The sequence below is a fragment of the Oncorhynchus mykiss genome, chromosome 31 (genome assembly GCF_013265735.2).
Source record: "Oncorhynchus mykiss isolate Arlee chromosome 31, USDA_OmykA_1.1, whole genome shotgun sequence".
Lineage (NCBI taxonomy): Eukaryota > Metazoa > Chordata > Actinopteri > Salmoniformes > Salmonidae > Oncorhynchus > Oncorhynchus mykiss.
In genome coordinates this window covers 29,347,962-29,369,907 of record NC_050571.1, presented here as the reverse complement: position 1 = coordinate 29,369,907, position 21,946 = coordinate 29,347,962, and the positions used below count along the sequence as shown (strand labels likewise).

General features: G+C 43.7%; 1 protein-coding gene across 4 annotated transcripts in view; it reads left to right on the top strand.

Annotated features, from left to right (window-relative positions):
• fgf13a (fibroblast growth factor 13a) overlaps positions 1-21,946 on the top strand; it is a 210,481-nt gene that overhangs the window by 114,566 nt on the left and 73,969 nt on the right. For 3 of the 4 annotated variants that reach the window (XM_021583849.2, XM_021583850.2, XM_021583848.2), the window contains exon 3: positions 13,137-13,307. The exons of the other annotated variant lie outside the window; for it this stretch is intronic. In XM_021583849.2, coding sequence (XP_021439524.1) covers positions 13,137-13,307 — 171 coding nt within the window. The remainder of the gene's footprint in view (positions 1-13,136; positions 13,308-21,946) is intronic. 4 annotated transcript variants of the gene reach the window in all.

Sequence of the window (21,946 nt, the reverse complement as noted above, 5' to 3'; positions counted from 1 at the left end):
TCCCCAGTAGTCTATCATTGTAAATAAGCATTTCGTCTTAACTGACCTGCCTAGTTAAATAAAGTTTAAAAATCAAATAGTTCTGTCTTTAACAGTTGGTCTTTGGCTATGTACTGTCTTTTGTATTGGTATTTCACTTCTGCATTTCGTTTGATTTAGTTCCTGGGTGTATTGTAAAGCGTGAACAATGTTACATGAGTACTTTTTCTGAATGACTGGCTGTGTGTGTGCGTTTACATGTGTGTATCAGATTGCATTTAGCACTGATATTCAGTGCCATACACTCTCATCACACTCAGCGTCCCGTCGCCCGTGAAGAGGCAGGAGCACAGTGAACGAGAGGATGAGGAGAGGGGCAGTCGACACGCCAATGAGAGACGCGACCAGTGGCGAGATCCTCCAGATGATCGTCATTAATGTGTTCACCACTCCTGGCCCGGTCCAGTCCTCAGGTCGGGCACAGAAACACATCCATCCAGCTACTGAGAGGTGGATTCATCAACACATTTGTTTGGCCCCAAGTGGAGTTTCTACATTGATTTTCTCTCTGTCTATTTTCCCCTGGCATATTTTCAAGGTGTCTTCCAGCCTCTGCATTACAAGGATTTCGACTTCCATTCAAAACCTATTTTTTGTGACATTGTTGTCACTTAAACCACTTTCAGTCACCCACTAAAAACCGATTGAGAAACTCCATTGTGACTCCATTTCATAATATCAGCAGTATATGATATCTGAATATGTAGATTTTAAGCTGTTACCCTTTGCCTGATTGTGTGCTGAAACGTAACCTCTGTAGGCTGGTTTCTCAGACACAGATTAAGCCTGGTCCTGGATTTAAAAGCTGTTTCAATGGAGATGTTCTGCTTTATAGTTCAAGAGTAGGCTTAATCTGGCTCCAGGAAACTGTCTCTTTGTGGAATAAAACACGTAACACAGTAAATTAGTCTGTGGTCCTATTGTTGTGTGGTGTCGAGTCTCTCCACCCTCCCAGTCCCTCGTCAGGAGCAGAGGAATGACAGAGGCCTCCCAGAGTGGCTCCTAGGACCCCAGTCCTCTTATGGCTTCCTGGAAACAGAGATTAAACCAATCCAATTCAGCTAGCCTTTATGTCATCTTTTCACTACGAGGTTGCTCTGGGACACAGAAAGGCAAATGTTGCCAGAAAAATGTAGGGATGTTGAAATGTTCAAGTGTGTGTTTTACGTAACCAATTGCTGCTTACGCACTGAACTAAATATATTGTTGCTTCATCAGGGTGAGCTTTTCTGTACTGGTTCCATCAAATTTGACTTACACTTTTATGTTCTCACACACAGAAACACACGTGACTCAAGTGGGAGTGTGTGTGTACATGCGTTCATGCGTGCGTGCCTTTGGGGTGCTTCCATGGGTGGGAACAGGTGTGTGTGTGTGTGTGTGTGTGTGTGTGTGTGTGTGAGAGAGACTGTCATTCAGTATATACTGAGTGCACAAAACATTAAGATATTTGCATGACATGGACTGACCAGGTGAATCCAGGTGAAAGCTATCATCCCTCATTGATGTCACTTGTTAAATCCATTTCAATCAGTGTAGATGAAGGGGAGGAGACGGGTTAAAGAAGGATTTTGACAGGTTAAAGAATGATTCAGTGTTCCATCTCCAGAGAAGTAATGACCTCCCAGCCCTCTCCTCCTCCCAGCCCTCTCCTCCTCCCAGCCCTCTTCTCCACCCCAGCCCTCTCCTCCTCCCAGCACTCTCCTCCTCCCAGCCCTCTCCTCTTCCCCAGCCCTCTCCTCCTCCCCAGCCCTCTCCTCCTCCCCAGCCCTCTCCTCCTCCCAGCCCTCTCCTCTTCCCCAGCCCTCTCCTCCTCCCAGCCCTCTCTTCCTCCCAGCCCTCTCCTCCTCCCCAGCCCTCTCCTCCTCCCCAGCCCTCTCCTCCTCCCCAGCCCTCTCCTCCTCCCAGCCCTCTCCTCCTCCCAGCCCTCTCCTTCTTCCCAGCCATGATGTCAGCCATGATGTCATGATGGAGCTCACATGTGATTTAACCTATCAGTACAACCTTGCAGAGTGGAAGAGGAGAGAGAGAGAAAGAGAGAGCGACAGAAAGAGAGACTGCTCATTAGTCAGACCTAGTGTTTTGACTAAGTGATTTCTCTCAGATTTCCACTGATATATTGACAAAAACCTTTGATCTGATTGTCAGTTTACAGGATAGTTCTGGAGCCAAATGTCCAGTCCATGCACTCTCTGTTCTGCTCTTTCATTGCTCTCTCACAGCCCTCTCAAATACCAGCCCACACAGCTGTGCACCGCCACACGTGCCCTCTGCCTATGGTCTCTCCCCTCGTGTGTGTGTGTGTACTCTTGACGTTAGCTGAGACGGGCGTTCCAGGAAGCTTGGTCGCTCGGAGGAGCAGGCACGGCCGTAAACAGCAACAGCAAGGCCTCTTTGATGGGCAGTGACTCACAGAGGTGTGAGTGTGTGTGGATGCAGGCATGAGTGTGTGTGCATCCTTATTACAGAGGGTAGGGGGCGCCCTATAGGCTCAGCCTGTGGTGTTCATGGTTTCAGTGCCAGCAGCAGAGCAGGAGGCTAGGCGTGTGGGCCATGGCAGTAATCAGAGCACATCACCCAGCCTCTCTCTTGATGATTAAATAGAACAAGATGGCTGAACCCCTCTGACTGCAAGAGTTCCTGCAGATTCATCGTTCCCTTTATAAAGTTTGACCTAAATGAATAACGTTCCGTTGGGAAATCGTGAGTGCGTCCCGTGACCATTTTGTGCCATTTTAATTGTAAGGAATCGGCAGCATTACTGGGAATGGTTTATTCTGTCCACTACATCTTACGACCTCTGTGGTAATGGAATGAGACTGGGCGTGTTTCAGTACAAAATGTCCCTAGCCATTGGAAAACATGAGCAAGCGTTCCTTTTTTTAAAGACGATTGTTTCTGTGTTTGTGAGAGACGGTTTAGTTGTGTACAATAATGACTATTACTTTGTTCTGACTCACGCAAACTTGATATTCATTGACATTCAAACAGTGATTGATATTCACATTAGAGCAACAAAGAGCTGTCTGAGACTAAGCTGTGAATATCCATGAAGTACGTCGATGTGATAGTTGGCTTGTGCTGCTAATTCACTGAGATAAATACTGACAGCATTGACAACTCAGCGGAGGAAGATTATGTTTTTCTAAGCACGTTTGAGGGTTATTTTTAAGTCTTTTCTACATAAATCTGTTGACTAGAGTTGGGGCGAATTGGTTCAGGACGATCATGTGACTCCAGGGAGCTACTGTACTCCTACTGGAGAGAGAGAGAGAGATAGTGAGAGAAAGAGAAGATGAAAGAAACAGAATAGAATCTGCAAGCTCATTCTCGCTCTGCTTCAAAGAAAACCTCAAGTTCACCTCGGCTCACTGTCGCCGCGGCGCCTGCAGGGTGACACGACATGACAAAAATACAAAATCACGAGGCAGAGCCACACTAAAAATATTGGCATAGATTCAACCACTTGTATTTCGACAATGAGGACAGGCTATTTTAGTAATGCATACCTGCGGCTATAGACCTATCTGTACATTTCTGAGAGTACCGATTTCTAGCCAGATCATGGAAAATGTATGACTCCCGTCTTGTTTGATGAATAGAACACTTGACTTCAATACATTGAGTGGATTGCGAGCCACAACTTGTAAATCCTTCATGCCACTTAAACCCTGTGACCCCAATCTGGCCTCAGTGCTGCTGTCGTGGATACATGTCCTGGCTCGTCAATGAACCTTCCCTGGTTGGTGCTGAGGTCAGTGACCAGAAATGACAGCTGGACAACTTGGGGTGGTACACACGGACAACTACTGTCTATCTGTCCATCATGAGAGGGAGAAACCTAAGGATGAAGCATGTGGTGGCAGCGGTAGGATCCAGCAGGCCAGTGAAGCCATGTGCCTGTTATTCCACTTTGGCTGGCGCTATAATCTCTCTAGGTACCATGCAGCTGGTAGTGTTACCCAAACATCTATTCTCATTGGACGGGATCTTGAGGAGATGAGCAGACAACCTCTCAGGATGCCTCACTGTACATCATCCAAACTCCTCCCCCCTCTTTTAGCGTTCCTCATTTCCCGGCCCGCGATTGGCTTTCAGCACCACGGACGAAGACATCCATCGCCATGCCGACCGTGCTCTGTTGGCAGCCGGGACACCCGTATATCTTGTCCCATCATACAGCGGGGGTGACAGCTCATTCTCCGTGGCTTGGCTGATAGGGAGCGCTTTCCCAGGCTGGGCCCGACATCCATCATCCCCCGCCCCTTAGCCCCCCTCTGCCCCAGTGTACGCTCTCCATCACATGGCCGAGGACGGGGACAGGCTGTAAAGAATGGGTCCCTGCGCCCCAAGTCTCCCTCTGGCCCCCGCTGTCGCTCATTTTTATTTCTGAAAATGAGATGCCAGTTAGCAGGGTCATTAATAACCAAGGGGAAGGAATTAGGCATCCTGGAAATTTTCCGGAAGAGTCTTGGCACTCTCTCTCTGAGTACAGTCACATCAATACTCTCTCTACTACAGTCTCATTAGTACTATCTCTGCTGCAGTCACATCAGTACTCTCTCTACTACAGTCACATCAGTACTCTCTCTACTACAGTCACATCAGTACTCTCTCTACTACAGTCACATCAGTACTCTCTCTACTACAGTCACATCAGTACTCTCTCTACTAGTCTCATCAGTACTCTCTCTACTACAGTCTCATTAGTACTATCTCTGCTGCAGTCACATCAGTACTCTCTCTACTACAGTCACATCAGTACTCTCTCTACTACAGTCACATCAGTACTCTCTCTGCTGCAGTCACATCAGTACTCTCTCTACTACAGTCACATCAGTACTCTCGCTACTACAGTCACATTATCTACTCTCTCTGCTGCAGTCTCATCAGTACTCTCTCTACTACAGTCACATTAGTACTCTCTCTACTGCAGTCACATCAGTACTCTCTCTGATGCAGTCGCATCAGTATTTTCTCTCCTGGAGTCGTTGCTCCAGAGCCTTTCTGTTAACCTTCACAGTCCTGGGCCAGACTACACTCAATCATATGACCTACTGCCTCTAGACCCAGACCCCTAGACCCAGGCCTCTCGACCCGGACCTCTAGATCCGGGCCTCTTGATCCAGGCGTCTAGACCCAGGCCTCTAGATCCAGACCCCTAGCCCCAGGGTTCAAGCCCCAGGCCTCTAGACCCAGGCTTCTAGACCCAGGCCTCTAGATCTAGACCATAGGGTTCTAGCTCCAGGCCTCTAGACCCAGGCCTCTAGACCCAGACCTCTAGATCTAGACCCAGGCCTCTAGTTCCAGACCTCTAGATCCAGCCTCTAGATCCAGGACTCTAGATCCAGGGCTCTAGACCCGGGCCTCTAGATCCAGACCCTAGACCCAGGGTTCTAGCCCCAGGCCTCTAGACCCAGGCCTCTAGACCCAGGCCTCTAGATCTAGACCCAGGGATCTAGACCCAGGCCTCTAGACCCAGGCCTCTAGACCCAGGCCTCTAGATCTAGACCCGGGGATCTAGTTCCAGGCCTCTAGTTCCAGGCCTCTAGATCCAGGCCTCTAGATCCAGGCCTCTAGACCCAGACCCCTAGACCCGGGCCTCTAGCTCCAGGAACCTTGACCCAGGCCTCTAGACCCAGGGCTCTAGACCCAGGGCTCTAGACTCAGGCCTCTAGCTCCAGACCCCTAGACCCAGGCCTCTAGACCCAGGGCTCTAGACCCAGGGCTCTAGACCCAGGGCTCTGGACTCAGACCCCTAGACTCAGGGTTCAAGCCCCAGGCCTCTAGACCCAGGTCTCTAGATCTAGACCCAGGGTTCTAGCTCCAGGCCTCTAGACCCAGGCCTCTAGACCCAGGCCTCTAGATCTAGACCCAGGCCTCTAGTTCCAGGCCTCTAGATCTAGACCCAGGCCTCTAGTTCCAGACCTCTAGATCCAGCCTCTAGCTCCAGGCCTCTTGATCCAGGTCTCTAGACCCAGACCCAGGGCTCTAGACCCAGGGCTCTAGACTCAGGCCTCTAGCTCCAGACCCCTAGACCCAGGCCTCTAGACCCAGGGCTCTGGACCCAGACCCCTAGCCCCAGGCCTCTAGACCCAGGCCTCTAGATCTAGACCCAGGTCTCTAGACCCAGGTCTCTAGACCCAGGCCTCTAGACCCAGGCCTCTAAATCTAGACCCGGGGATCTAGTTCCAGGCCTCTAGTTCCAGGCCTCTAGATCCAGGCCTCTAGCTCCAGGATCCTAGACCCAGACCCCTAGATCCAGACCCCTAGACCCAGACTCCTAGACCCAGTCACCTAGATCCAGGCACCTAGATGCAGGCCTCTAGAGCCAGGCCTCTAGACCCAGGGTTCTAGACCCAGGCCTCTAGATTGAGGCCTCTAGATCCAGGCCTCTAGATCCAGGCCCCTAGATCCAGGCCCCTATATCCTGGCCCCTAGATCCAGGCCTCTAGACCCAGGTCTCTAGACCCAGGACTCTAGACCCAGACCTCTAGACCCAGGCCTCTAGACCCAGGCCTCTAGACCCAGGCCTCTTGATCCAGGCCTCTAGACCCAGGCCTCTAGACCTAGACCCAGGGCTCTAGACCCAGGGCTCTAGACCCAGACCCCTAGACTCAGGCCTCTAGCTCCAGACCCCTAGACCCAGGACTCTAGACCCAGACCCCTAGACCTAGACCCCTAGACCCAGACCCCTAGTCCCAGACCCCTAGACCCAGGCCTCTAGATCCAGGCCTCTAGACCCAGACTCCTAGACCCAGACCCCTAGACCCGGGCCTCTAGATCCAGACTTCTAGATCCAGGCCTCTAGATCCAGGCCTCTAGATCCAGGTCTCTAGACCCGGGCCTCTAGATCCAGGTCTCTAGACCCGGGCCTCTAGATCCAGGTCTCTAGATCCAGGCCTCTAGATCCAGGCCTCTAGATCCAGGCCTCTAGATCCAGAACCCTAGACCCAGGCCTCTAGATCCAGGCCTCTAGACCCAGACCCCTAGACCCAGAACCCTAGACCCAGGCCTCTACATCCGGGCCTCTTGATCCAGGCCTCTAGACCCAGTCCTCTAGACCCAGGCCTCTAGATCCAGACCTCTAGATCCAGGCCTCTAGATCCAGGTCTCTAGATCCAGGTCTCTAGACCCAGGCCTCTAGATCTACACCCAGGGCTCTAGACCCAGGCCTCTAGATGCAGGCCCCTAGATCCAGGCCTCTAGATCCAGGTCTCTAGATCCAGGCCTCTAGATCCAGGACTCTAGATCCAGGCCTCTAGACCCAGAACCCTAGACCCAGACCCCTAGACCCAGGCCTCTAGCTTCAGACCCCTAGATCCAGGCCTCTAGAACCAGGTCCTCTAGACCCAGGCCTCTAGATCCAGGCCTCTAGAACCAGGCCTCTAGAACCAGGCCTCTATACCAAGGCCTCTAGACCAAGGCCTCTAGACCCGGGCCTCTTGATCCGGGCCTCTTGATCCGGGCCTCTAGACACAGTCCTCTAGACCCAGACCCCTAGACCCAGGCCTCTAGATCCAGACCCCTAGACCCAGGCCTCTTGATCCAGGGCTCTAGACCCAGGCCTCTAGACCCAGGCCTCTAGATCTACACCCAGGCCTCTAGATCCAGGCCTCTAGATCCAGGCCTCTAGATCCAGGCCTCTAGATCCAGGCCTCTAGACCCAGGCCTCCAGATCCAGGCCTCTAGACCAGGCCTCTAGATCCAGAACCCTAGACCCAGGCCTCCAGATCCAGGTATCTAGATCCAGGCCTCGAGACTCATGCCTCGAGATCCAGGCCTCTAGCTCCAGACCCCTAGACCCAGACCTCTAGACCCAGGCCTTTAGACCCAGGCCTCTAGATCCAGGCCTCTAGACCCAGGCCTCTAGATCCAGATCCAAACTGTCAAACTGTCTGACAGTCTCCTGTCTCCTTTATTTTCATATTTTTTTCCTACTTCTTTTTCTTCTCTCATACCTGGGCCAGTAGTCTGACAGAGAGCTCGGAGAAGATGAGAGAGGGAGATATAAAGCAGAGTTCATTAGTACATGTACTAGTGAGCAGTTTGAAGTTAGACCCTGGCCTGCAGCTTGAAGTGACTGGCACTCAGCAGTGGCTGCTAGCTGTCTGTGAAGAGGGTGAGTGTTCTTCTAGAGGGCCACTTCACACCACTGTCACTCCACACAGATACAGTTGGAAGGAGGAAGGGAGGGGAGTCCACTGTGCATTGAGAGATTGCTTATCAGGGCCTCATAACGGGCAGTAAGATCTTCAAGATACAATAAGCCACATTTTTCAACAACTCAAAAAGCAAACAGGAAATGCCCGTGCTCAGGTCTATCTAATGCTGGTCTGACCAATCAGATTCCACGCTTCAAGATTGCTTCGATGACGTGGACTGGGATATGTTCCGGGTAGCCTCAGACAACAACATTGATGTACAGTATATGCTGACTCGGTGAGCGAGTTTATTAGCAAGTGTAAGGGCGTTCGTCTGTAGGAGGAAGAGAAGCGGACCAAAGCGCAGCGTGGTGGTTATTCATGTTTTAATAAATCACTACACATGAACAAACTAACAAAAACAAGAAATGTGAAAACGCAAAACAGTCCTATCCTGTGACACCAAACACAGTGACAGGAACAATCACCCACCAACACACAGTGAAACCCAGGCTACCTAAGTATGATTCTCAATCAGAGACAACTAATGACACCTGCCTCTGATTGAGAACCATACTAGGCCGAAAACATAGAAATGCCCCAAAACATAGAAAAACAAACATAGACTGCCCACCCAACTCACGCCCTGACCATACTAAATAAATACAAAACAACAGAAATAGAGGTCAGAACGTGACAGCAAGTGCATCGGTGATGTTGTACCCACTGTGACTATTAAAACTTTCCCTAACCATGGATTGAAGGCAACATTTGTGCAAAACTGAAAGCGCGAACTACCGCTTTTAATCATGGCAAGGCAACCGGAAACATGACCAAATACAAACAGTGTAGCTATTCCCTCCGCAATGCAATCAAACAAGCAAAGCATCAGTATAGAGACAAAATAGAGTCACAATTCAATGGCTAAAGCATGTGACGTATGTGGCATGGTCTACAATCAATCACGGATTACAAAAAGAAAACCAGCCCCATCGTGGACATCGACATCTTGCTCCTAGACAAATTAAACAACTTCTTTGCTCGCTTTGAGGACAATACAGTTCCACTGACACGGCCCACTACCAAAGCCTGTGGGCTCTCCTTCACCATGCCCAACGTGAGTAAAACATTTAAATGTGTTAACCCTCGCAAGGCTGCCGGCCCAGACGGCATCCCTAGCCACGTCCTCAGAGCATGCACAGACCAGCTGGCTGGTGTGTTTACGGACATATTCAATCAATCCCTATCCCAGTCTGCTATGCCCACATGCTTCAAGATGGCCACCATTGTTCCTGTTCCCAAGAAAGCCAAGATAACGGAAATAAATGACTAAATGCCCCGTAGCACTCACTTCTGTCATCATGAAGTGCTTTGAGAGACTAGTCAAGGATCATATCACCTCCACCCTACCTGATACCCTAGACCCACTCCAATTTGCTTACCGCCCCAATAGGTCCACAGATGACTCAATTGCCATCACACTGCACACTGCCCTATCCCATCTGGACAAGAGGAATACCTATGTAAGATTGCTGTTCATTGACTACAGCTCAGCATTTAACACCATAGTACCCTCCAAACTCGTCATTAAGCTTGAGACCCTGGGTCTCGACCCCGCCATGTGCAACTGGGTCCTGGACCTTCTGACGGCCTGCCCCTAGGTGGTGAGGGTAGGAAACAACATCTCTACCCCGCTGATCCTCAAAATTGGGCCCCACAAGGGTGCATTCTCAGCCCTCTCCTGTACTCTCTGTTCACCCATGGCTGCGTGGACATGCACGCCTCCAACTCAATCACCAAGTTTGCAGACGACACTACACTGGTAGGCTTGATTACCAACAAAGACAAGACAGCCTACAGGGAGGAGGTGAGGGCCCTCGGAGTGTGGTGTTAGGAAAATAACCTCTCACTCAACGTCAACAAAACAAAGAAGATGATTGTGGACTTCAGGAAACAGCATCGACGGGACAGTAGTGGAGAAGGTGGAACGTTTTAAGTTCCTCGGCATACACATCACGGACAAACTGAAATGGTCCACATGCACAGACAGCATTGTGAAGAAGGCACAGCAGCGCCTCTTCAACCTCAGGAGGCTGAAGAAATATGGCCTGTCACCAAAAACACTCACACACTTTTACAAATGCACAACCGAGAGCATCCTGTTGGGCTGTATCACCGCCTGGTACGGCAACTGCTCCACCCACAACCGCAAGGCTCTCCAGAGCGTAGTGCGGTCTGCACAATGCATCACCGGGGGCAAACTACCTGCCCTCCAGGACACCTAGAGCACCCGATGTCACAGGAAGACCAAAATATCATCAAGGACAACAATCACTCAAGCCACTGCCTGTTCACCCCGCTATCAGTACAGGTGCATCAAAGCTGGGACCGAAAGACTGAAAAAGAGCATCTATCTCAAGGCTATCAGACTGTTTAACAGTCTAACATAGAGTGGCTGCTGCCAACATACAGACTCAAATCTCTGTTCGATTTAATAAATGGATTTAATAAAGGTATCGCTAGTCACTTTAAATAACGTCACTTTAATAATGTCTACATATTCTACATTATCCATCCCATATGTATATACTGTTTTCTATACCATTTACTGCATCTTGCCTATGCTGCACAGCCATTACTCATCCATATATTTATATGTACATATTCTTATTCGTCCCTTTACATTTGTGTGTATAAGGTAGTTGTTGTGAATTTGTTAGATTACTTGTTAGATATTACTGCACTGTCGGAACTAGAAGCAAAAGCATGTCGCTACTCTCGCATTAACATCTGTTAACCATGTGAATGTGACCAATAAAATTGGATTTGATTTATTTACAAGTTAATGGTGAGCTAATTACAGAAAATAGGTTATGGTTTGGAGTGTGACTAAATAAAAGCAGGTTATTCTACCAGATCCTTTTTGAATTTGGACACTGTCATTTTGGCCTAACTATCCTATTTTGACTCTTTGGCAGGTAGCCTAATTTGAATTTGGTGCAGGTCATGTTGTTCTTCACATTAGTGTCTCTGGTAAACACACACTATATCAAAAGTTAATGTTCCATAAGGCATTTCTGCCCAAAAATGCATTTGTACCCTTTTTCAGAGTCAAGGTAAACACTGAAGTAATTAAAATAAAATGTATGCACGGAGAATGTAAGTCGCTTTGGATAAATGTAATTATTGCTCACCTTTGAATTGTACTTGTGACCCTGTCACTATTTTTGTATGGGGTGGCAGGTAGCCTAGTGAGTTTTGGGCCAGTAACCGAGAGGTCACTGGTTACAATCCCAGGTCCGTCAAGGTAGAAAGAAAATCTGCCTTCTGCACTTGAGCAAGGCAGTTAATCCCTGACAACAACTGCTCACCGTGCATGGATGTTGATTAAGGCAGCCCCCTGCACCTCTCTGATTCAGAAGACGGTTGAATGCATTCAGTTTTGCAACTGACTAGGTATCCTCTTACAGTACCTCCTGATTTATTCTCTTTGTTATTTTAAAAGGATAGAAAAGTCTGCCTCCCTATTCCTCACTGAAATTAATTGGGCACAAAGACTTGTGCCTATTCATGCCTTTGTGGTGTGTGTGCTTGTGTGTTTGTGCATGCATGCGTGCTTGCGTGTGTCTATATGTGTACCTCGTGCGGTATATTGTTGTTACGCACACGTGTGTACATACCTGTGTGTGTGTGTGTGTGTGTGTGTGTGTGTGTGTTCCCGCAGTGTGTGCACCTACAGTGTGTGCGTGTGAGTCAGCGTTCATGTGTCTCGAGCCCCATGCTCTGTGAACGGAGGGTCAACTGGTGGGAGGAGGGAGCGAGTGTTCTCATTGACAACAGAACAAGGAGCAGGTTGACAGCTCTATATATATATACTCCCGTTCATCTTTTACTTTGAATAACTAAGCAGAGAGAGGAGAGAAGATGAGACTTCATCACTGAGCCAGTACACCACTGAGTACTTCTGGATGTCAGCCGAAATACTACCACAGAAGGAAACTAGATAGTAATGACGTAGCCCAGACTTAATTTAGACTCAGTTATTCTGTCCTGTGAGGCTGTCTGTGTAGAGCACGTGGATCGGCAGACCCCTCCTGTCCGTATGTGGATATACATTCAGTTAACAGATGGATGGAGGATGGTTAATAATGCATTCATGTGGAGGAGAAGAGAAATGTGAGGTAGTCGTTTCGAGGTCACTTACAATGTGTCTGACCCTTTAGACAGGTTCCCATGAACATTAGACAGGCCTAGGGCAGTACACTGGATGAAATAATGCAGCTGATGCTATCATTTCTTCATAGAATTCATAATATCCACTGTAATAATATACACAATGTCATCTCTGCATGTGTCGTGTCATTCCATGAAAACATTCCCGACCACCACGCCTCTGGTTGACTGGTCTGGGATCAGTGCATGCTTTTGCATTTGCATGCCTTCCCTTAAAAAGGGTACCGTCTGGTTGGGGTTAGTAGCACCCCGATCTGACCTTAGATCTGCTGGCATTGACCTTGCAGGTTCTCGCCTTGCTGTACTTTCACACCTCTGTGCGATCCTTAGAATGATTTTAGAATGACCTTGGGACCCACAGTACTACTTGATAACGATTAGGTCCGATTTGTCTTTGAATCAGTTTTGCCGCGTACTCCTCCTCCCTCTTTTTTTCTCTCCCTCCCTTTCTTGATGTTACTTTAGTTGTATTTATTTAAGTTGTTAATGTTCTCTTTCTCTCTCTGCCCTCCTCTTGCTCCCCCTTCCTTCTAACTCTCTCTCTCTCTCTCTCTTCCTCTGTTGTAGTAGGCTGTGTTGAGTTACAATAATGCTTTAGTGGTTGCTGATGTAATGTCTGTATTTTATTTAGCCTTTGTTTCGTCTCTGCGTTGTTTTTCTGTCTGTGTTGTGGTGAGCGCTCCCCTAACCTCAGTTCATTGTGTTGTGGCACCACGGCAGTCCAGGATGACGCTGCTCCAGGTACCCAGGAGTACATTATGTTGCGGCAGGATTCCATCCACTCATCGGCGGATTTAAGGAGTAAGGGGTCCCCATTTCGTGCTAAGTGTCACGAAATCTTCTGCTGCCCGCTGAAGCAAGTCGTCAACAAAGAGAGCTCAGAGCCCGAAGGTTTGTCCGCACCCCCTCCTTGTTTTTTAACTGATGCTTATTTTTTGGCTTTTCCTCCTCTCTTTCTCTCTCTCATATTCTGTCTGAACTGATAGTTCTCCTCCCCTCAAAGTTTCCGTTCATTTACATCCCATTTTTGGAAAGCATCTGGCCTGTGCGGGCTCTCACTCATAGTGTGTGTGTATGATTGTGAGTATCTTATGCTTGCCTGTGGGGCACAGCCCACCAAACATCCTCCAACCACCCATAGGCCCCTGCTACAGCCAACATAAAGGAATATTAAAACCACTGAAAGGGGTCATGGAATGATGCAGCTGCTGTTCACCGTACTGGAGCCTCTTGGCTTCATGGAATAAGAATCTTGCAGCTCGTCATGCTACAACCTCATGACTCCTCTACTGTATAGGACATCCATATTAGGTTGATATTAAGATGATGCCAGTATATTATTGGCTTGCTGCCCACCCATTAAGCAACTGTCCGTCTCCCCCCATGCTCCCCTGGCTTTTAGTCTTGCTGGCTTTAGCCCTGTCCCTCTCTATCTCCTTCTCCCCCATCGCTCCTCCCGCCTCCTCCTTTCTCTACCTGCCTTTCTCCTCTTCCGTCCTCCCCCCCTCTCTCTCTCTACCGTTCTCTCCCCTCCCCCTCTCTCCCCTCCCCCACTCTCCTCTCTCTCTCTCTCCCCTCCCTAACTCTCCTCTCCCCCACTCTCCTCTCTCTCTCTACCCCGCTCCCTGGCGCTTGCAGACGCATGATGCTTTGGTTAGTCTGTGTATGGTCATGCTCATTGGGGAGAGGGGAAGACACCGCACGGTAACGTTAGGTCTAAGCACCTGCATGCTGATACATTGCACATGTATGTTAGGTACCAGGGGTTGATTGTTCCATCTATTGCCTGAGGCTTGTGCATCTTCATCAGTAGAGTACTAAGATTGCAAAGATGAAGGTACCTTCCTTTTCAGACTTCCAGGCAACTCGGTAAGACATGTGATTCGCTGTGGGTTATAGTACATTTGCAGTGTAAGCTGGTTTGTCGTGTGGTCTCAGCTACATGATCTATGTAATCTATAATCTATGATTATCAGGTAACAATCACCTGTTGAATCAGATGTGTGGGCTGTTCTTGAACGTAGTGTACGTAGTGTACATTCTCTCAACCAGCTTTTCCAACAGTCTTGAAGGAGTTCCCACATATGCTGAGCACTTGTTGGCTGCTTTTCCTTCAATCTGCAGTCCAACTCATCCCAAACTATCTCCATTGGGTTGAGGTCGGGTGATTGTGGAGGCCAGTTCATCTGATGTAGAAGACACAGTGGCAAGAAAAAAGTATGTGAACCCTTTGGAATGACCTGGATTTCTGCATGAATTGGTCCTAATATGTGATCTGATCTTCTAAGTCACAACAATAGACAATAGACAAACATGTTGCGGTTAAACTATTAACACACAAACTAATGTATTTTTCTTGTCTATATTGAATACATCATTTAAACGTTCACAGTGTAAGTTGGAAAAAGTATTTGAAGGAGTATTTGAACCCCTTGGCTAATGACATCTCCAGAAGCTAATTGGAGTCAGGAGTCAGCTAACCTGGAATACAATCATTGAGATGAGATTGGAGATGTTGGTTAAAGTTGCCCTGCCCTATAAAAAACACTCACAAAATGTGAGTTTGCTATTCAGAAGAAGCAGTGCCTGATGTGAACCATACCTCGAACAAAATAGATCTCAGAAGACCTAAGATTAAGAATTGTTGACATGCATAAAGCTGGAAAGGGTTACAAAAGTATCTCTAAAAGCCTTGATGTTCATCAGTCCACATAAATGGAGAAAGCTCAGCGTTGTTGGTACTCTCCCTAGAAGTGGCCATCCTAGGGAGCACAGTGCAGAATGCTCAATGAGGTTAAGAAGAATCCTAGAGTGTCAGCTAAAGACTTACAGAAATCTCTGGAACATGGTAACATCTCTGTTGATGAGTCTACGATACGTAAAACACTAAACAAGAATGGTGTTCATCGGAGGACACCACGGAAGAAGACACTGCTGTCCAAAAAAACATTGCTGCACTTCTGAAGTTCGCAAAAGAGCACTTGGATGTTCCACAGTGCTACTGGCAAAATATTCTGTGGACAGATGAAACTAAAGTTGTGTTGTTTGGTTGAGGTTATTTCAGCCAGTTATTAAATCCAAAGGTTCACATACTTTTCCCACCCTAAACTGTCAATGTTTACACAGTGTTCAATAAAGACATGAAAAACATATAATTGTTTGTGTTATTAGTTTAAAGCACACTGTGTCTATATATTGTTGTGACTTAGATGAAGATCAGATCAAATTTCATGAACAATTTTTGCAGAAATCCAGGTAATTCAAAATGGTCACATACTTTTCTCGCCACTGTATCTGGTACAACAGAATAACTATTTAAGAGCTAAGGGGTCTTTGAGTGATTATTGTTCCAAATAGAACCATCACCCTTATCAAAGCACCCTTGAAGAACGCTCTGTTGTAACTCAGTGTGTAGTGTTGCCAGTGGTACAAGAACAGGGTCTGTCCTTCAGAGAGATGAGAAAATCAATATAAAGTAGGATCACTGTATGCTGCCTGTGAAGACTGAACTCGTATAAAGGCTTAGTGACAAAGACCATGTTTTATAATCAAGCTTTAGTCAAATGGAATGTTTTGTAGCCGGTGGTGGAAAAAAATGACTCAATTCTCATACTTCAGTAAAAGTCAAGATATAGAAAATGACATAAGTGAAAGTCACCCAGTAAAATAGTACTTGAGTAACTATACTTAAGTATCAAAGTAAATTTAGTTGTTAAAATATACAGTGGGGCCAAAAAGTATTTAGTCAGCCACCAATTGTGCAAGTTCTCCCACTTAAAAAGATGAGAGAGACCTGTAATTTTCATCATAGTTACACTTCAACTATGACAGACAAAATGAGAAAAAAAATCCAGAAAATCACATTGTAGGATTTTTAATGAATTTATTTGCAAATTATGGTGGAAAATAAGTATTTGTTTATCTCAATACTTTGTTATATACCCTTTGTTGGCAATGACAGAGGTCAAACGTTTTCTGTAAGTCTTCACAAGGTTTTCACACACTGATGCTGGTATTTTGGCCCATTCCTCCATGCAGATCTCCTCTAGAGCAGTGATGTTTTGGGGCTGTTGCTGGGCAACACAGACTTTCAACTCCCTCCAAAGATTTTATATGGGGTTCAGATCTGGAGACTGGCTAGGCCACTCCAGGACCTTGAAATGCTTCTTACGAAGCCACTCCTTCGTTGCCCGGGCGGTGTGTTTGGGATCATTGTCATGCTGAAAGACCCAGCCACGTTTCATCTTCAATGCCCTTGCTGATGGAAGGAGGTTTTCACTCAAAATCTCACGATACATGCCCCAATCATTTCCTTTACACGGATCAGTCGTCCTGGTCCCTTTGCAGAAAAAAAGCCCCAAAGCATGATGTTTCCACCCCCATGCTTCACAGTAGGTATGGTGTTCTTTGGATGCAACTCAGCATTCTTTGTCCTCCAAACACGACGAGTTGAGTTTTTACCAAAAAGTTATATTTTGGTTTCATCTGACCATATGACATTCTCCCAATCTTCTTCTGGATCATCCAAATGCTCTCTAGCAAACTTCAGACGGGCCTGGACATGTACTGGCTTAAGCAGGGGGACACGTCTGGCACTGCAGGATTTGAGTCCCTGGCGGCGTAGTGTGTTACTGACGGTAGGCTTTGTTACTTTGGTCCCAGCTCTCTGCAGGTCATTCACTAGGTCCCCCCGTGTGGTTCTGGGATTTTTGCTCACCGTTCTTGTGATCATTTTGACCCCACGGGGTGAGATCTTGCGTGGAGCCCCAGGCCGAGGGAGATTATCAGTGGTCTTGTATGTCTTCCATTTCCTAATAATTGCTCCCACAGTTGATTTCTTCAAACCAAGCTGCTTACCTACTGCAGATTCAGTCTTCCCAGCCTGGTGCAGGTCTACAATTTTGTTTCTGGTGTCCTTTGACAGCTCTTTGGTCTTGGCCATAGTGGAGTTTGGAGTGTGACTGTTTGAGGTTGTGGACAGGTGTCTTTTATACTGATAACAGGTTCAAACAGGTTCCATTAATACAGGTAATGAGTGGAGGACAGAGAAGCCTCTTAAAGAAGAAGTTACAGGTCTGTGAGAGCCAGAATTCTTGCTTGTTTGTAGGTGACCAAATACTTTTTTCCCACCATCATTTGCAAATAAATTCATTAAAAGTCCTACAATGTGATTTCCTGGATTTTTTTTTCTAATTTTGTCTGTCATAGTTGAAGTGTACCTATGATGAAAATTACAGGCCTCTCATCTTTTTAAGTGGGAGAACTTGCACAATTGGTGGCTGACTAAATACTTTTTTGCCCCACTATGTGTTCGTGTTTACATCAGACATAATGTATATGTGATTGTGTTTACATCAGAGATAATGTATATGTGTTTACATCAGACATAATGTATATGTGTTTACATCAGACATAATGTATATGTGTTTGTGTTTACATCAGACATAATGTATGTGTGTTTATGTGTTTACATCAGACATAATGTATGTGTGTTTATGTGTTTACATCAGACATAATGTATATGTGTTTGTGTTTACATCAGACATAATGTATGTGTGTTTATGTGTTTACATCAGACATAATGTATATGTGTTTGTGTTTACATCAGACATAATGTATATGTGTTTATGTGTTTACATCAGACATAATGTTTATGTGTTTACATCAGACATAATGTATGTGTGTTTATGTGTTTACATCAGACATAATGTATGCGTGTTTATGTGTTTACATCAGACATAATGTATGTGTGTTTATGTGTTTACATCAGACATAATGTTTATGTGTTTACATCAGACATAATGTATGTGTGTTTATGTGTTTACATCAGACATAATGTATGCGTGTTTATGTGTTTACATCAGACATAATGTATATGTGTTTATGTGTTTACATCAGACATAATGTATATGTGTTTGTGTTTACATCAGACATAATGTATATGTGTTTATGTGTTTACATCAGACATAATGTATGCGTGTTTATGTGTTTACATCAGACATAATGTATATGTGTTTACATCAGACATAATGTATATGTGTTTACATCAGACATAATGTATATGTGTTTATGTGTTTACATCAGACATAATGTATATGTGTTTATGTGTTTACATCAGACATAAAGTATATGTGTTTATGTGTTTACATCAGACATAATGTATATGTGTTTGTGTTTACATCAGACATAAAGTATATGTGTTTATGTGTTTACATCAGACATAATGTATATGTGTTTGTGTTTACATCAGACATAATGTATATGTGTTTACATCAGACATAATGTATATGTGTTTATGTGTTTACATCAGACATAATGTATATGTGTTTATGTGTTTACATCAGACATAAAGTATATGTGTTTATGTGTTTACATCAGACATAATGTATATGTGTTTGTGTTTACATCAGACATAATGTATATGTGTTTATGTGTTTACATCAGACATAATGTATATGTGTTTATGTGTTTACATCAGACATAATGTATGTGTGTTTATGTGTTTACATCAGACATAATGTATGTGTGTTTATGTGTTTACATCAGACATAATGTTTATGTGTTTACATCAGACATAATGTATGTGTGTTTATGTGTTTACATCAGACATAATGTATATGTGTTTGTGTTTACATCAGACATAATGTATATGTGTTTATGTGTTTACATCAGACATAATGTATATGTGTTTACATCAGACATAATGTATATGTGTTTACATCAGACATAATGTATGTGTGTTTATGTGTTTACATCAGACATAATGTATATGTGTTTGTGTTTACATCAGACATAATGTATATGTGTTTATGTGTTTACATCAGACATAATGTATGTGTGTTTATGTGTTTACATCAGACATAATGTATATGTGTTTATGTGTTTACATCAGACATAATGTATATGTGTTTATGTGTTTACATCAGACATAATGTATGTGTGTTTATGTGTTTACATCAGACATAATGTATGTGTGTTTATGTGTTTACATCAGACATAATGTTTATGTGTTTACATCAGACATAATGTATGTGTGTTTATGTGTTTACATCAGACATAATGTATATGTGTTTGTGTTTACATCAGACATAATGTATATGTGTTTATGTGTTTACATCAGACATAATGTATGCGTGTTTATGTGTTTACATCAGACATAATGTATATGTGTTTACATCAGACATAATGTATATGTGTTTACATCAGACATAATGTATATGTGTTTATGTGTTTACATCAGACATAATGTATATGTGTTTATGTGTTTACATCAGACATAAAGTATATGTGTTTATGTGTTTACATCAGACATAATGTATATGTGTTTGTGTTTACATCAGACATAAAGTATATGTGTTTATGTGTTTACATCAGACATAATGTATATGTGTTTGTGTTTACATCAGACATAATGTATATGTGTTTACATCAGACATAATGTATATGTGTTTATGTGTTTACATCAGACATAATGTATATGTGTTTATGTGTTTACATCAGACATAAAGTATATGTGTTTATGTGTTTACATCAGACATAATGTATATGTGTTTGTGTTTACATCAGACATAATGTATATGTGTTTACATCAGACATAATGTATATGTGTTTGTGTTTACATCAGACATAATGTATATTTGTTTATGTGTTTACATCAGACATAATGTATGTGTGTTTATGTGTTTACATCAGACATAATGTATGTGTGTTTATGTGTTTACATCAGACATAATGTTTATGTGTTTATGTGTTTACATCAGACATAATGTATATGTGTTTATGTGTTTACATCAGACATAATGTATGTGTGTTTATGTGTTTACATCAGACATAATGTTTATGTGTTTACATCAGACATAATGTATGTGTGTTTATGTGTTTACATCAGACATAATGTATATGTGTTTATGTGTTTACATCAGACATAATGTATATGTGTTTATGTGTTTACATCAGACATAATGTATATGTGTTTGTGTTTACATCAGACATAATGTATGTGTGTTTATGTGTTTACATCAGACATAATGTATATGTGTTTATGTGTTTACATCAGACATAATGTATATGTGTTTGTGTTTACATCAGACATAATGTATATGTGTTTATGTGTTTACATCAGACATAATGTATATGTGTTTGTGTTTACATCAGACATAATGTATGTGTTTATGTGTTTACATCAGACATAATGTATGTGTGTTTATGTGTTTACATCAGACATAATGTATATGTGTTTATGTGTTTACATCAGACATAATGTATATGTGTTTGTGTTTACATCAGACATAATGTATATGTGTTTATGTGTTTACATCAGACATAATGTATATGTGTTTATGTGTTTACATCAGACATAATGTATGTGTGTTTATGTGTTTACATCAGACATAATGTATGTGTGTTTATGTGTTTACATCAGACATAATGTATGTGTGTTTATGTGTTTACATCAGACATAATGTTTGTGTGTTTATGTGTTTACATCAGACATAATGTATGTGTGTTTATGTGTTTACATCAGACATAATGTATGTGTGTTTATGTGTTTACATCAGACATAATGTTTATGTGTTTATGTGTTTACATCAGACATAATGTATGTGTGTTTATGTGTTTACATCAGACATAATGTTTATGTGTTTATGTGTTTACATCAGACATAATGTATGTGTGTTTATGTGTTTACATCAGACATAATGTATGTGTGTTTATGTGTTTACATCAGACATAATGTTTATGTGTTTATGTGTTTACATCAGACATAATGTATATGTGTTTGTGTTTACATCAGACATAATGTATATGTGTTTGTGTTTACATCAGACATAATGTATATGTGTTTACATCAGACATAATGTATATGTGTTTGTGTTTACATCAGACATAATGTATATGTGTTTGTGTTTACATCAGACATAATGTATATGTGTTTACATCAGACATAATGTATATGTGTTTGTGTTTACATCAGACATAATGTATATGTGTTTATGTGTTTACATCAGACATAATGTATATGTGTTTATGTGTTTACATCAGACATAATGTATGTGTGTTTATGTGTTTACATCAGACATAATGTATGTGTGTTTATGTGTTTACATCAGACATAATGTTTATGTGTTTATGTGTTTACATCAGACATAATGTATATGTGTTTATGTGTTTACATCAGACATAATGTATGTGTGTTTATGTGTTTACATCAGACATAATGTTTATGTGTTTACATCAGACATAATGTATGTGTGTTTATGTGTTTACATCAGACATAATGTATATGTGTTTATGTGTTTACATCAGACATAATGTATATGTGTTTATGTGTTTACATCAGACATAATGTATATGTGTTTGTGTTTACATCAGACATAATGTATGTGTGTTTATGTGTTTACATCAGACATAATGTATATGTGTTTATGTGTTTACATCAGACATAATGTATATGTGTTTGTGTTTACATCAGACATAATGTATATGTGTTTATGTGTTTACATCAGACATAATGTATATGTGTTTGTGTT